This window comes from Plectrocnemia conspersa, unplaced genomic scaffold (genome assembly GCF_051122295.1).
Source record: "Plectrocnemia conspersa isolate PC_06_02 unplaced genomic scaffold, ASM5112229v1 ptg000012l, whole genome shotgun sequence".
In the NCBI taxonomy this organism is placed as follows: domain Eukaryota; kingdom Metazoa; phylum Arthropoda; class Insecta; order Trichoptera; family Polycentropodidae; genus Plectrocnemia; species Plectrocnemia conspersa.
Genome location: NW_028277176.1, coordinates 1,007,298 through 1,024,105, shown reverse-complemented (window position 1 = coordinate 1,024,105; position 16,808 = coordinate 1,007,298). Strand labels below are relative to the sequence as shown.

Genomic DNA, 16,808 nt, shown 5'->3' with positions numbered 1-16,808 from the left:
CTTGGCACTTCATCTAAAGACTATTCTGGCTGTCTTCTACTCGCTCTTGCAGCCGTCACAAAAATAAATAAAAAAAATAATACACCATAAGCTATTTTCTAAATAAAATAATAAACAATAATAAAAAAAACAATTAACAAAAATGTTAACACAATAGAATCAAATGCGCGAGTCGGAATCGAGTACCGTTAAGCTCCGCCTATAAATTTGCAACACCTCTAATGAGGCAAAAATATTGCTTCCGGGTGACCCTTCATAAGCGAAACTATTATGGTCGTTCCCGGGTGTTGACAAAATAATTCTTATAACAATACTATTGTGTGAAAAAGACAATGACCATTGTTTCTTAGACACGTGTCAAAGATAAATAAATGTATTTAGTGCAATTCAATAGGTAGTTTTCTAAAGTTCTTGGGTGTTCCCTAATGAAAATTTTTATTGTATTTTTGTTGAGCACACAGCACCTTTGCTTAAATGTAAATACAACTGTAAATAAACTAATACGACCGTTGGTAGCAGAAAAAAAATATTCTACGTATGAATAACAGAATCGATTGAATTATTGTGCCATGTGGCTAAGACGGAAGTGAGGAGTTTAATAATTCACCATTTTAAATCACCTCATAAATAAGACAATGGGGCGAACCAAATACGCACGTAAATAATATACGTAGGTATTTAAAATTAATTATAATAAAATAGAACATATATTTAGATTAAAAATATATTTATATTTAGCAATTTGGTACAAATGTAAATCAGGTGCCATTGTCGAGCGGCGATGTCAAATGCAAAAGCGTCACTGAGAAGATAATGCTAGTGCATTTTGAAAAAAGTGAGTTTGTGAGTTTTTGAAAATATTTTGTTTTACGTTTTGTCGAATTTGAAAATTATTAAATATTGTTAAGCTCCGCTTGTCTAATATGCGTATTTCTATCATGATTATTTTTTTAAGGTGGCCAATAATTAGCTTACGCCAGCCCTTTAAATCACAATGAATAAACATAAATTAGTAAAGAAAAACAATTAATGCCTAACCATATGGTTCGAATAGTACAATACATTGTCAAGTGGTGACAAACGATTATGTAAGTTATGGCCGAGGTGATAGCGTTTTGGTACTAAGAAATACACAACCGCCCAGTATAAAATGAGTTTTCAATAAGGACAAGGCCTACCTTGGGCAGTAGCGCTATAATGATAAGATGCGCTATAGAGAACAACTCACGATGGTGAGTTGTTCTCTATTATTTGAGATAAACGGACGGTTTCTTTAGGGGTGGTCAGCAATAATGACTTGGTGGGTATACATATTTGCTTGTTGGTGTGAATTAATTGTTTCCAACGGTAACAACCCCTGGGCTCTGTCGAACGTTCAGATAATGTTTTGTCTATAAAAGAGTAAAATTCTCTTTGAAGTATAACAAAGAAATTGAATGCGTGAAAATTAAATAGTTTGCCTTCTGCTATAGGCTATAGAGCAAAATACGAGAAAAACATGTAATAACATATTACAGCTGCAATTTAAAACGAGACCATTTAAAAAAAAAAAAAAAAATTTTTATTATTATTTTTATCTATTGTAAAGGAGTTCCCAGAAATATAATATTATATATACACTGGTCGAACTATTCAATTTAAAATAAATAAAAATTAAAAAACAGCACTAAATACTATCGCGATAGCCAGCGTTTATCAAATTTCGTTAAAGCGTATCAATAGAATGAGATTATTGCAATTGCGTCCATTATTCTTGCTCTTTGCGGCCAGGACGTCAGCGCTTGAGAACGCTGTGCTCCTACAAACACAAGGAAGGTACAGAAAACAACATTATATATGTATTAAAATACCATCGCGATCACCAGTGTTAGCATAATGATGCATTGGGGAAACCTATTAAGCCACGATGGGCAAATTTGTAAAAATAAAATAAAAAAAAGAATTAAGATTTTTTGCGATTATCGCAGTAATAAAAAAATCCATTTTAATAAAAATACAATTTTGATTTGGGAGGTATTTGTATTATGTACATTTTAAATTTTACTTAACCCTTACACGCTTTTTAGTTATATTATTATGTGCTTGTTATTTAAAGAAATGTATGTTAGTAGATATAAATTAAAAAGTGAAAAATGGCAAATAACACTCACATTCAATAAACTATTGGTAGGTGATATTGGTATTTTTAATAAATATACTTATCTACACTATGATACCTTTATATTATAGAATATTACTTATCAGTAAACATTAAAGTAAGACTGATTGATATTAAATTATAAATAAAAGTCGAAAGTCCTAGCCGCACCTAATTTTTACATCAAATTGTTTAAAATATTATTGATACGGTCTTATCTGATGATTTATAACTAATCAATGTAACATACATATAGATAAATAATAATATTATTATGTATTAAAACATGAAATTCAGTTAGGTTACTCTGTGTTTGTTATTTAAAAAAATGTATGTTAGTAAATATAAATTAAAAAGTAGAAAATGGCAAATAACAGTACTACTAATTGATAATAAATAATAAATAAAAGTCTAAAGTCCTAAGCCATACCTAATTTTTATCTTTAATCGTTTAATAATATGATTGATATTGTCTTATCTGATGATTTATAACTAATAAATTTAATGTAAAATACAGATAAATAAATATATGTATTAAAAGGCTAAACTGTTGATAAACTGAATCAGTATTTTTCACTCTTAAACGAATTACAAGGATTTTATCAAGTATAATATTACATAGGTTTTGTGAAAAAATCAGATTAGAGTATTTATATATATATTTATATCTGTTAATTTTTTTCATAAAAATAGGAAAACTAGTCTATTTTTTTAAAAACAAATTAAAATATCAATATCATTAGTAGGTATTAGTATATTTTCTCAAAAATGTATACTTAATTTCAATTATTAATTAGTAAGATGTTTTTGTAACAGTTTTAAAACCCGAGTAATTCATATTAATAAAAATAGGTTTATTTATCTCTAGATTAATCAATTTAATTTTATCACAAACGTGTAGTATATATATACAAAGATATACATACGTGTTTGTCAGTAGATTATTTCCTTTAAAGTCGTGACTACAATTTTACAAATACATGTCCGAGTAAGTCAGTTATTTTGAATTAATCAGCTTTGGGTCAGTTAATCACATTAGGGATCTTTATTTTTAATGCATCCCTTGACATTGCAGAGAAAAATAGCGATTTAAAAATGTCCAGACAACCAGTATGTGGTTTTCGAGGTTCCAGTGATGTAATTTCTGCCATTTTCTACTTTTTTGCTACGTGTTTTAATTTAAACAGGGTGTAGAAAACACGAAAAAGCTTCACGTTATATGGCGTTTCTTTGAACAAATGGCCTGTTAAGAGATCCAAAACAGGTGCCTCTTTTGAGTTTAGTAGTTATTGCAGTCAGAATTTGTGTCATCTGCTTTCTGATTCAGATTCTCTCGATGAAAAATATGTTAAGTTGCTGCTAAAATACACTTTCAAGATAGTCTGCATGCACATAAACCTTTTTTCTCAAGTTTAATTCGGTTTACGAATCTGTTGGCCTTTTAATTATTTTGAAGGTTTTTCTTATGGAGTAATTTGAATCATTGTCCGCAGTCAATTCTTGTAGCAACTTGGAGATTTTATTTTTCTTTATATTTTGAATAGTTCTTGTTCCAGGTTATATTAATTCGTCCTTATTCATCAATTATTAAGCCGTTTTATATCAACCCGTCCATATTAAAACAAAGTATCATATGATTTAATCGTTTTAATAATTAATATTTTTTTTTTAGATTAACAGAAATGGAACTATTAAACTATGACAATGTACTCAAAGGAAAAGCCTACATTTTTCATCACACAAAATATAGTAATGATTTCAACAAAAATAAAATTAGCAACATGAGAGAAATATCACAACATGCAAGTACAACAGAAGAAAAAGAGAAAATACAAAAATATATAGAATATCTCGAGAAAACTAAACCAGATAACAGATATGGCAATGAATATGATTTAAAAGCGTTGATAGAAGTACTGGAGATTTTAAATATAGACGTAAAGTCATTTCCAGATAATACTGAAGAGCAAATAATGTCTATAATGAAAGAAAGTAACTATTTTTATAATATATTAAAGTTACTGAGAGTTGTACGTATTTATTACTATTATTTATCTTTTTTGAGCAGTTACAAAATTGAATCGTTCAGATTTGAGTTGTTTGATTATCATTGTTATGACTCACGGAAAATCAAATGGAGTTGTTTATGCACAAGACAAGGAATACAGCGTCAATATTTTGTGGGAAACTTTACAAGAGTGTAAAGAATTAGAAGACATACCAAAACTTTTCTTCATTCAGGTATTTTTATAATGCTTAAGTTTATAAATATTTTTTTAAAATTTATATGATAATATATAAATATAAATCACATGCTCACGAACTAACAACAAAAACATTTTCGTCTGGCAAAGGTCAAAAATTAAAAAACAAGATGGCAGATTAAACTGACTAAAAAACATTATTTAAAAACAAGTTTTATGATCGTGTTTTCAAATTTCGTTATATCTCACAAAAATGTTAAAAAAAAATGTAAAAATACTCAGAACCAATCAAGGTTCGTATAACATCTGTATACTTATAGTAACTCTAGCACCGAGTAAAAGATTTAACGAGCTCGATTCAAAAATAGACATCTTGATAGACAAGGAACATTTGTATGAAGCAGAAAGCGAATGATTATTTTAATTTCAGTACTAATTTGCTTAAACAATCTGTGATTTATTGATTTGATTCTTATTTTGTTAAAAAATGATATGATATAATGCTCAATAAAAGGGCTTAATTTTTTCAAATAAAAATTGACAAAGAACGACTGAATGTATAGCGAATATATTATGCACCGATTGTCTCTAATATGCGAAAAAAGCCACCTTTAGCCCTACCGTCGCGTCGCTGGAGCAATTATTACTCCGGGTAATTTATTTATCAGTGTATGATTATCGATTATAAATTTTTAATTTATTGCAATTTTTGAATAGCACATATTTATTTTTATACTAAATAAATAAACTACTATTATTTTGCCACAAATATTTATTAATTTGTATGTCGAATTAAACGCTTCTGTCAAAACTGTCCATAACATTTTTAGTCGATTTTAGTAAAATGAATTTCTTTTTAATAGGCTTGTCGGGGTGGTGAGTATGATTCAGGTACATCAGACACACCGTTTGAAACAAAAAACGATATGCAAGAGTTAGACGAACAAACGAGTTACAAATCTCCAAATAAGAAAGACTTTTGTGTAATGTGTTCTGGAATAGAAAGTAAAATCTATTTTATGTAACTATTGTAATACAACTGTTTTGATTTATTATATAATATATTTTACAATTTTAGATTTTGTATGTGTTAGAAATACGGGTGAAGGTACATGGTTCATTCAGTCTTTGTGTAATGTCTTGAAAAAAAGACGGTACAACTCGGACCTCATGGATATGCTTACAAGCGTTAACAGTGAGGTTGCTATACGTGAAGAAAAAATTGTTAAAAAATGTGGCGAAGTTATTATAAAACAAATGCCACAAATAATCTCGACGCTGACGAAGATATGGAAATTTAAGGTAAAACTGTTATAGTGACATTTATTTTAATGAAATTGAACTAAGTATAAACGTGCAATACATTAGAAGTAACAGAAAGTAGTATATATACACTTTTAAATCAATGAATGTATTCTTTTCGTTTTAGGTCAACAAAAATATAAATGAGTCCGGAGATAGTCAGGAGAGTATTGAAGATGATGCTTGTTTACAAGAAAGTAGGCAATTTATAAATCAACCTCAAAGTGAAATAAGGGATGATGAAAATAATAATTTTAATGTATTAAATAAAAGAATAAGTAGGTTAAATCATAACATCTTTGTTTTGAATGCAATTCTAGTCGTTGTTGGAATATATGCTGTTTGCAGAAAGTAAACTAGATTTAGTAATTTTTACACTTTAAATGTTTTTTTAATGTTACCAAAAACATGCTACAAAATTTATTTTTACGTTTTAATGTTTTGTGAGCCTTTTAAAAATATTTTTTTTAGTTTTTTAGGTACTTTTTTTATATTAACGCATTATTTTTAATATATTCTAATAATATATTTTTAAATTATGTATAATCTATTTTCAAATAAATATATTAATTGTTTTTAAAAATGCGTTTTACAAATCGGTTAAAAGTTAACATATCGATTTTAAATTGGAACAGTTATTAATAATCACCGAAACCATCAAAGGATAAATGATGTGTAATGTCAGTCATAAATAATTTTCTCGTTCGCCATACTGAAAGAAGGCACAGAGTTGGAAAACTAAGACAGCTTCGAATGGCATTAGAAGTAACAGAAAGTAGTATTTAGACACTTTCAATTAAAAGAATGTAATCTTTTCGCTGCAGGTCAATGAAAATAGCCAGAAGTGCAGAAAAGATGGTCAGGATGGCAAAGATAGTCAGGATCGTAAATTTAATAATATTAGTGACATACTTAAAAATAAATTGAAGAAACTAAGTTCAGATGAAACTAAAATGGATGATATTTTGAAAATTATTAAACCTCAAAAGTTGTACTTTGAATAATGTAGTTGATTGGTTCTACTAACCTTTTACAATCATAATAGTTGTTACTTTGTTAACAATCATGTTTATATTATTCATTGAACATACTATTTAAAATATGCTGAAGTGAACAATATGTATAATATAGATATGTAAACATTTTTTTTTATTATTGTTAACAAAAAAAGTTATGTAAACAGCTAATGCTGTCTTTGTTGCTATTTTTTAATAAAGATTGTTTTTGTTGACTTTGTCTTTTCTAAGTTATTATAAATCCGTGTTTTTCATATTTCTTATCCATAGTCTTGATTTTATCTTGAACGAATCAACTGACGATATCATATCAATGATGGTTCTCGATTTTCTTTTTAATCCTGAATTTATTTTATTAAATGTAGATGGTCTGTCAAAAATGTTAGTTTTCACAATCATTTCTTGTTTTGGAGATAGGTCACACTATCATCCTTTCTTTCTTTTAAAAAATGTTTTTATTTCGGATAATAATTCACGAAACCACTCTGCTCAACCTCCTTATTTCATTGTGTATCAGCCAATATGTGTGATGTGTGTATGCCATTCTAAAAGCTTCAAGCCCTTTGACGCAAACAAACCCCTGTTTTGGCACGGAGCGATTTCTTATTGGAATTGGGTGGTAGCATGGTCGGTGCTTAGAAATATTTTCCAGTAAGACATGCAACCTCAGACCATAACGCTTCCGCCACCATATTTGACTTTGCTACGCAATTAGCTAGATCTTCTCCGACTCTGAGACGCACGTGTACTACACCAGGGGTCCCAAAAATTTAAAAAAAAATTGATTATTTAAAAAACATTATTGCTTGCGAATTTTTTTATAGTAACTAAATTTAGTTTTTTCTTTAATGACTTTCACCCAATCTTCAGGTGTTCAATCTCGGTGTTTTCGGGCTCACTTTATTAATTTCTAAAAGCCACAGATTGTGTGGGGCTTTACAACCTCTGAGTCTCACATCGTTGAGCCTTCTTCTCATTGTCTGTGAAAATATGAATGCCTCTCCACTTGTAGAGACTTCAGCAGCCAGCTTTGAAAATATTTTTCGACGATTTTTAAGGGACTCGCGAACAAACATTCAATTTTCCTGAGAAGTTGTCTTTCGTTTTCTTCCAGCTCTTGGCTTTTATTTATAAGAACCACATTCGTTGAATCGTTGCAAAGCATTTTGGACAGCGTGTCATGAACTATTATTGTGTTTACTGATTTCCGATATATTCAGTCAAAAATATGCAATATGACTTTTTTATACTTAATTAGCGCTTTCTTGGCATTTTTTAAATGTTTATATAATATGTAAATTGGATTATTGAATAAAAAAAAATTATAATGATATAGTAGTTTTTTCTAAGAGTGCAAAATGACCGTCCTACTATAAATTGCCACATGGAACGCCAACGGTTTATTGCAACACACACAATAAATATATATTTTTTTTGAACAACGCGAAATAGATTCTGGTTTCTGAAACTCATTTTAATTAAAAAACTTACTTTAAAATATATGGATACTGTGTTTATACAAAAAAAAATAATTGTACAAAGTGGCAGTGGAAAATATTTTGAGGTGGCTATTTCAACCAGCATATTGACCAAATGATCAGAAAAAACTACCTGAATTGATTGTCTTTTGCACTGTCAAAAAATATATGTAAAACGAATTCTAGCTGAATAATGTTTCAAGCTGTCATCAGATCATTCGTCGATACTAGTAAAATTACAAACGAATTTAATCAAAATTTCCATAAAATAAAAAAATATTTTTATTTGTAATATTAAGTAAAAGTATATTATATATATCATAAACTGTTTGCTGACATTTGGAAATCGAAATCTATAAAATAGAAAGAATTTACTTTTACTAAAAATAAATATTCAGTCAGATCTCACATTGCTGTTGGCTAAAGCTTGTTAAATATAAGATGCTCTAGTAAGATTTTGTACTCAATAGAGTTTAACTATATTTCTTAAACCTCATTTGAAAATGAATAATTTGTAAGTAAATCAGTTGCTCTTTCTTTTATGCTTTAACACCACAGGTAACTATGTATATGTTATTCTATATATATACATTATTATATATACAAAGCGTATTATCTAGTATGCTATATTACAATATAATGTCTATATTTTCCTTCATATTTATTTACCCGGCAATAAGGTAGACCATAGTTAACGCGCGATATATTTATTGGCTATTTTACGGGTCAAATGCTACCGTTTCGTAGATATATCTCATTTTTAGCTTCCATAAAAAGATGTAAGTCAACCATAAACTTTCACGGCTCCTAAGCCATCGGTATTGAAAATTCATGACTAATTCTATAACTAACACGTGTAATGTATTAAAAAAAAAATGAACGATATTTTCACGAAGTCACGATTTTCATCATTAAGTTACAAACATGTTTAAAAAATGAGATAAATAATTACACTTTGATCATAATAATATTATATTTTTTGTGAAACTACACAATGAATTTAAGCTTAGCATTTTTTTCCTAATAAAATTCGATTTTTTTTTAAAGTTGTTTTGACATCAAATCATAATTGGCTCCTTAAAAGACAAAAAGAGGAGGTGGAGTTTCGTTTTTCTTAGGACTAGATAAAGAGACTTTGATTTCACCACCAGTGAATTTCAACAGATCACCAATCGTTATTATTTAATATTGTAAACAGTTTATCATACAGAAGTATCGATTTAAAGCAATTCCGAATAATTCAACATATTTTTATATAATATAATATAAACCATAACATTCAGTTAAAAACTTTTAATACGGCTAAGAAAGCCGTAGTCGTAATCACATAAAATTTCATAAACTGTACATAAATTAAATTTTATATATATATATATATATATATATATATATATATATATATATATATATATATATATATATATATATATATATATATATATATATATATATATATATATATATATATATATATATATATATATATATATATATATATATATATATATATATATATATATATATATATATATATATAATATGTATATGTATATATATATATATATATATATATATATATATATATATATATATATATATATATATATATATATATATATATATATATATATATATATATATATATATATATATATATATATATATATATATATGGTTAATATTTCTAGGAGTCGGATTACTCCGCGTACTTTTTTGATTCCGTGTGGAATCATGGTCCCTACGTTTCGGCCAGATTCGCCCGGCCATCCTCAGGGGAAAATTGAGAATATGAACATCCGGTGGGCAAAGCCCAGCATGTGGTTGTTCAGATCTGTCCTTCGTATCGCGTTCGTCTGGTCCGTTGACATTGAACGTAGCGCAAAAAAGTACGCGGAGTAATCCGACTCCTAGAAATATTAACCAAATATTTCTCCGCGAAAACGCATTCAACCACATATATATATATATATATATATATATATATATATATATATATATATATATATATATATATATATATATATATATATATATATATATATATATATATATATATATATATATATATATATATATATATATATAATATATATATATATATATATATATATATATATATATATATATATATATATATATATATATATATATATATATATATATATATATATATATATATATATATATATATATATATATATATATATATATATAATTAATGTGCATATTTGCAATATTTTAATTAGGTTTACTAGCAAAGAAAAGCTAAGTAAATATTTTAGGTTCAGCTCGTAAATGGCGATTTCGGAATTGATCTGAGCTAGGAGGACATGCCGAGTCGTTAAAGGAGGCGCCATTTTAATTACGGGCGTCGCCATTGCGCTCGTGACTAATTTCTCGGCTTCGCCATAACACCGGGCATCTTTTTAACGATGGAACTGAAAAACAATCCATTTTTATAATCAGTTTTATCTGAATAACTATTTATCATCGCCAAAAGAAATATTATTAGTCAACTGAACTAAATGTTATGTATTTTTTACATAACATTTAGTTCATATATATATATATATATATATATATATATATATATATATATATATATATATATATATATATATATATATATATATATATATATATATATATATATATATATATATATATATATCAGAAAAAAAGTCGTTCTGGGTTTTTTTTCTATTATTTAAAAATAGAGGAGCTGCATATTCCTTCTTTCTTCATTTTTTTATTTCTGCGCTTCATACATTTCTAGTTATTTTCAGACATTTTTTTACCAGTAAAAATTCTCAGATTATTGTATGTCCCAGGACATAAGACGACATGCAAGTAGGGAATTTCTGAAGACAATTTTTCAGAAATTCCCTACTTGCATTTTACAATTCTTTATATATATATATATATATATATATATATATATATATATTCATATATATATATATATATATATATATATATATATATATATATATATATATATATATATATATATATATATATAAAGAATAAATTAAGAACATTTATCAATAGTAAATTAATAAAGTTTATTTTGGTAAGAGCAGTTATTGGAGGTGTTGAGCACATTGTGAGTAACGTCAATAGACAATTTAATAGCAGATCAAACGCTTTTAGATTTTTTATTTGGTTACACTTAGTGGTTCCCAAATATTTAAATACACAACGCTCTTTTTAAATCTAGATTTTTTCAAGGCACGCTATGTCAAATTATTGCAAGTGCACTTTACGAAATAGTGAATATTTTGTATAATTGAAGGGATCAAATTTGTGAAAACTCGCTGGGACATTGCGCTGGTTTGTTGTTGTGAATCTCTTGACTCTTTAAGTATCCACAGAGAAAAAAGTCACAAGGAGTCAAGTCATGACTCCTAAAACCTCGATGCGAAATGAGTTTTTACAAATTTGAGGTTCAGATTTGAACAATGTTTGCAACGCAATGATAATGTTATTTTTAAGATATGATTTTTCTGAATGTTTACTTTAATATTATTAAAAATTAGATAAGATATATAGTTTTTTTTTAAATAATTTATTTAAATAATTTATTCAAGTTGCATTGCTACCACTAATGAACTGCTAGATATTGCAACTAACTAAAAATTAAATATTATACATAAAAATGGGAAATGAAGACGCGAATTTAATGAGTAGAGTGGTAGAATTATAAACTATCGCTATTGTAAATGGCAAATACAGACCTAAAAATAGCAAATTTTTAAGACTGCCCTGTATATTGGTAATGCTTTAGTAATTGGTTCAACTTGAGTTATTAAACACAATACAATTAAGCTTGATGTGCAAAATGGAGATTATCGAAAAACGTTTAGTGAAAAATATAATTTAATTCCTATTCGATGGGCAACGTTCTAAGGCAACATTACATTATATATTAACCTTGAAATGGATGCTCATTATAGCATCCACATTTCTGGAAGATTTATAACGGGTTCTTCAATCTAATTGAATAAGCTAATGTGTATATATATTTATCAATATAATCCATATTTTGTACTAATAATATTTATTTCATTCATCACATTGCATTCGCAAAACATTCTATGTGTGTTTTGTAAAACGCTACTTTACTATGGTTCGAAATCTGCAATGGACGATCTGAAACCAGGGGCAATTAAATTAGAAGTTTTCAAATCGTCGCCAACAAAAGACACCATGAATTATTCACCTGCTCGCTCCGGATTTAATCTCGTCGTAGCATCCGCAAACGAGAAATTTTAGCAAAGTTGCCCGACCGGATAGCAAATTCGACTTGTTTTTCTACTTGCGAGATGTAAAATGTCATGGATAAAAACTTTGAAAACCCCCGAAGAAGACACCGAAAGTAATTTTAATTCCGAAAAGGAACTGATTACTATCTTTGATTTTATTTTTAATCATAAATAGAGCATGCAATCAAAAATATTTTAATTTCTAAATAATGCTAAAATATTCTATATATTCATATTCCAGATTTTTATTTTTTTGAAAATGCTTATATAAACCTTTGAGTCCTTAACTGTCGCTTGTCGAAGACCATTGACAACAGATTTTCAATAAAGCTACTATTGATAGAAAATAAAATACTTCAGTATATTATTTTATTAAATTAATAATAAACATATTATCTGCGTAGTACGGCAAAATTAATGGAAAATATATTTCTTAGTAAAATAGGCGTGGAGTCCGATTCATGCACTCTGGCAACACTGGCGTGGCAGCAGTGAGAGCAACACGATTCCTCTGGTGATTAGTCACGGTGTTTAATTACTCGCCCCCAACAAATTTACTGGGTGCTATATAGCATTTTTTCGTTCGCGCCGACTCACTGCGTGCTAGCAAAAACATTCGCTCCACCGACCTTACCGCTTGTAGAGCAACATTCACACATTCGCCAATGCTAAAACTCTTCGCAATTAGAAATATATAAAGCTCTAGGGGGAAGAAAGGTACTATGGATGCCGATTTATGCACTTTAGCAACACTAACATGACTGTGGCGAAAGTGATGATTACTAAAGGGAACGCAATAAGAATCTGACGACTGTTAAAATTAATCTTAAAGATCAGGTTTTAGAATTTTAGTAATTGCTTAACTGAGTATATGTATATGAAGCAAATTTAAATTAAAAACTGATTTCTTGGTAATTCAGCGATTTTTTAAATTTTGAAGTGCTTGGCATTTAATGTGTAGTGAAAAAATATTTTAGATGCTAAAATGTTAATTTAGATAAAATGTGATTTTTGGTATAAGTAAAAATTATGTCGCTAATGAGATAAGATAAGTATTTTATAATTAATATTAATAAAGCACGAAGAGACTAAATGTAATTTTAATAATTTTATTTACGATTTAAATCAACTTATTATATCACAAAATATATCAGCACTATCTATATATATCAGTTGAATTTGTACAAAAAATTATATCGAACTAATTAGAAGCTGAAAATCTCCTTTTATATATTAGTTTATTGTCTACATTATCTGCATTTTTCAGGCTTAGTTTTATTTTCTACAATAACTACAGATCTTCTTGCTATTATTATCATACTTTAATAAAAGTTTTTAGTTAAACATATATTTATAGTTAAAAACATCTGTATCATCTGTACATAGATTAAATTTTCGTATGATGTCGCTTGAGATAATTCAGAGATGATTTTTTTTCAATTTCATGGTGATTGCGTAATAAATTCAAGACGTGGATTGGGGTTCTCGGTAAATCCATACCTTTAGCATTAAATGAATTCCTTATAAACTCACCCTTTGCATGAAATTAAAAAAACATTACGCAATTCAATTTGGATACAATTATTCAAGAGTCTAATTTCGAACATATTGTTATATTTTTTCCTTTTCGGTCTAAGATTTGGTCTTATTATTATTTTTTAATTCATAAATAGAATTTTAATTTTCTTTATCAGGAAGTATTTATTTCGTTCGTAGTAGTTTAATTGGAGGTAATAAGCGTTTCTTTAATAGCTCACTCAGAGATTTTGCTTTTACTTCATCTATACACTCAAAATGCAGTCATTTCAATGGTATCTTTATATGTAGAAACAGGAAAATTCGCTTTGTTATTGGTGTGAGGCGGAGTTTTCAGAGAGTTGTCTGGTTAATATTTTATCTATATTCATATAGATTAACGGTAAAATTAAATGGTCCAAAGCTTTGTATTAACCGTTTAACTTGATAGAATAAATCGTAAAGATTTATATTGTTGATAAACACTTAATCAAGAATCTTGAAATTCGGTCGAACTTGACGTGCTTTTTTGATACTATATTGTTTCGATTTCAACAGCGTCTTCATTTAACAATTGCTCAGTAATTTATTTGTTGATTTTAAGCCAATTTGTCTGCTATTCGTTTGATACTCATACTGTTATTTTAATTAATTTTAATTAATTTTTACATTTACAGTTTGGCCGCATATAACCCTTGTTATTGTCAACGTCTTAACGATCCTCTTAAAAACGTTTGTCATTATCATCATTATAATGCTCCAATTCGGGGGTAGTGGTAGAATCATACGAGAGCTTTGCTCTTTGCTCAATACTAGGGCACGCAGTGACAGTCGCACCTAATACGCACCTAATACGATGTATTTTAATATACTTGACGGCATCAGGCTCTTGATACAACTCGTTTAGTTCGTTGTAGTCCGCAGTATCCTTCGATCATGTCTTTTTTAGACGTGTTTTATAATAGTTATTTTCAATATACAGGTGCTTCTTAAGTAACTGTATATGAAAGTTTTTTTATAAAACAGCTCTTTGAGCAACTAACTATGCTGCAGAGTACAGTAAAATATATTTAAAAACAGTTGTGGGTAATCACTATATTACAACTAAAATTAATAAAATTTTAAGGAGATACTAATTGAGTAAAACTATACAGTAATTCAGTAAAATTTCTTAAAGAATTTCTCAAATAAATATGTGAAGAGATCTTAGACCAAATTTAAAAAAATATTTTCCATTATTAAGAAACACGTTTCCACAGTTTTAATATAAGGGATTATAAACAGAAAAAATCTACTGGATCTGGAATTGTGATCTATGGTTTACAATAAAAAAAGAATGTTTGAAGAATGTGCAATTAATAACGTTAAGTGAATAGAAGCACACAGTGGCTTGGCCTAATTCAGGAGCGTGTCTGTCATTAGCAGGTCCGTCGAGCCGTTCCGGTTTATCCAGTATATCCATCCGGGATTACCGGCAACATATCAATCAACTTTGGTGACAGTGATGAATGTCTGGCCGGCCGTTGTCCGGTTCTCCCCATGTATGAGAAAAAGTCGACAAGTTAAAGATATGTGTTCGTATTGCGTGGCACCGACGCCTTCATATCTCACAGCAGATGACAGATGCGATTTTTTAGAAAAAACATAAATTTGCGGTCGATCAAGTTCAGTCAGTTGTTTATTTATTAATTTATTATTTATTTAATGTTCGGATCTGCATTGGAAACAAAAAACCTTAAATCGTGATCGATATTTTGTTTTATGACAAGTAATTTTTGAAAGCCAGTTTCATATAACTATGTCTATGAGAGACTGAGAGAGTACGCGATCTGCGTCGCTTCACTTGGCACGTCACTGGCTGTCTTCTATTCACTCTCGCAGCCGTCACAAAAATATATAAAATATTTATAATATATTTTATTTTGATATTTGACTGGTAATAAATTCTTGTTCAATCAATATATTTTAAAATTAATTATATTATTTTTGATGAAACAAAGCTTATTATTTTTTTTTAATTTTGCAACAAAAAAAATACAGTTTACGCATCTTAGCTTAAATTGCAACTGTAATTAAAGCTAAGGGAAAATCTAATTGCAAAATAGGCATTCAATAAACTATGTAGAAAGCCTAAAAAAATCAAAACTACTTTTATTCAAGTCAAGTATTAAATAAATAGAATAAGTACAAGGATTGTCGTTTACTAGAATGGTCAAACGGTGATATGTTCAATCTTGAAAAGCAACTTTGTGCGAAAATTTACGATGCCATCGATCGAACTGGAGAGCATTTTCCAAACGGAAAACGGTTCCCAAGGCGTCGACCCTGTCGTCACAGTTTCATGGTTAAAATTTAACCGTCTTTCAAGTGTAGGCGACCGATATCCGCCGTTAAATACCCGTTTAACGCCGCATTCGTGTCGGCTAATAAACCCTAATAATATGGATCGTAACATAAACATAAGCTATAAATTGTACGATGTTACATATTACAAATTATGTATATTGAGCACACATCAATAAGTTTGCGCATAATTCAAGTTATGGTGTATCACGAACACAGCTTTTAAATTATTAATAATACTTAATACAAAGTTTCTCATTATCAATAAAAAATAAATTTTCAATTGATAATATAAAAAATTGTAAAGTGATAATAATATTTACTTTGATGAATAATAACAAGAATATATAAAAGTGATAATGTATTCAAATGACTAAGGATCCGTTGATATGCAACGTAATTTTAAACAGCATTTTATATTCGAAAGGCGATGTGGCCGTTGCTGTGTTAACATTTTCCCCCGTTGTTTTTTCAAGCTTTAAATTATTCGGAACTATTTATTTGCAGAGATTTTCTTTTCAGATTCCGCAACAATATAAAGGAGCTTT

The 16,808-nt window shown here is 28.3% G+C and overlaps 2 protein-coding genes across 7 annotated transcripts in view; one reads left to right on the top strand and one right to left on the bottom strand.

The window, feature by feature from the left end:
* LOC148227885 (acetylcholine receptor subunit alpha-like) overlaps positions 1-16,808 on the bottom strand; it is a 299,478-nt gene that overhangs the window by 30,136 nt on the left and 252,534 nt on the right. The window lies entirely within an intron of this gene.
* LOC148227887 (caspase-7-like) lies at positions 3,081-6,757 on the top strand. Of its 2 annotated transcripts, none has more exons than XM_088200528.1 (6): positions 3,081-3,125; positions 3,810-4,129; positions 4,206-4,378; positions 5,205-5,346; positions 5,420-5,643; positions 5,771-6,757. In XM_088200528.1, the coding sequence occupies exons 1-6, from the start codon at positions 3,118-3,120 to the stop codon at positions 5,996-5,998; spliced, it is 1,095 nt and encodes a 364-aa protein (XP_088056654.1). In that variant the 5' UTR covers positions 3,081-3,117; the 3' UTR covers positions 5,999-6,757. The 2 variants fall into 2 exon arrangements, with proteins under 2 accessions (XP_088056654.1, XP_088056653.1); XM_088200527.1 differs by having other exon boundaries at positions 4,203-4,378.

Coding starts and splice junctions, on each gene's coding strand:
- LOC148227887 (XM_088200527.1), top strand. Junction 5,347..5,419: donor AATGTGTTCTGGAATAGAAA/GTAAAATCTATT, acceptor TTACAATTTTAG/ATTTTGTATGTGTTAGAAAT. Junction 5,644..5,770: donor CGAAGATATGGAAATTTAAG/GTAAAACTGTTA, acceptor TTTTCGTTTTAG/GTCAACAAAAATATAAATGA.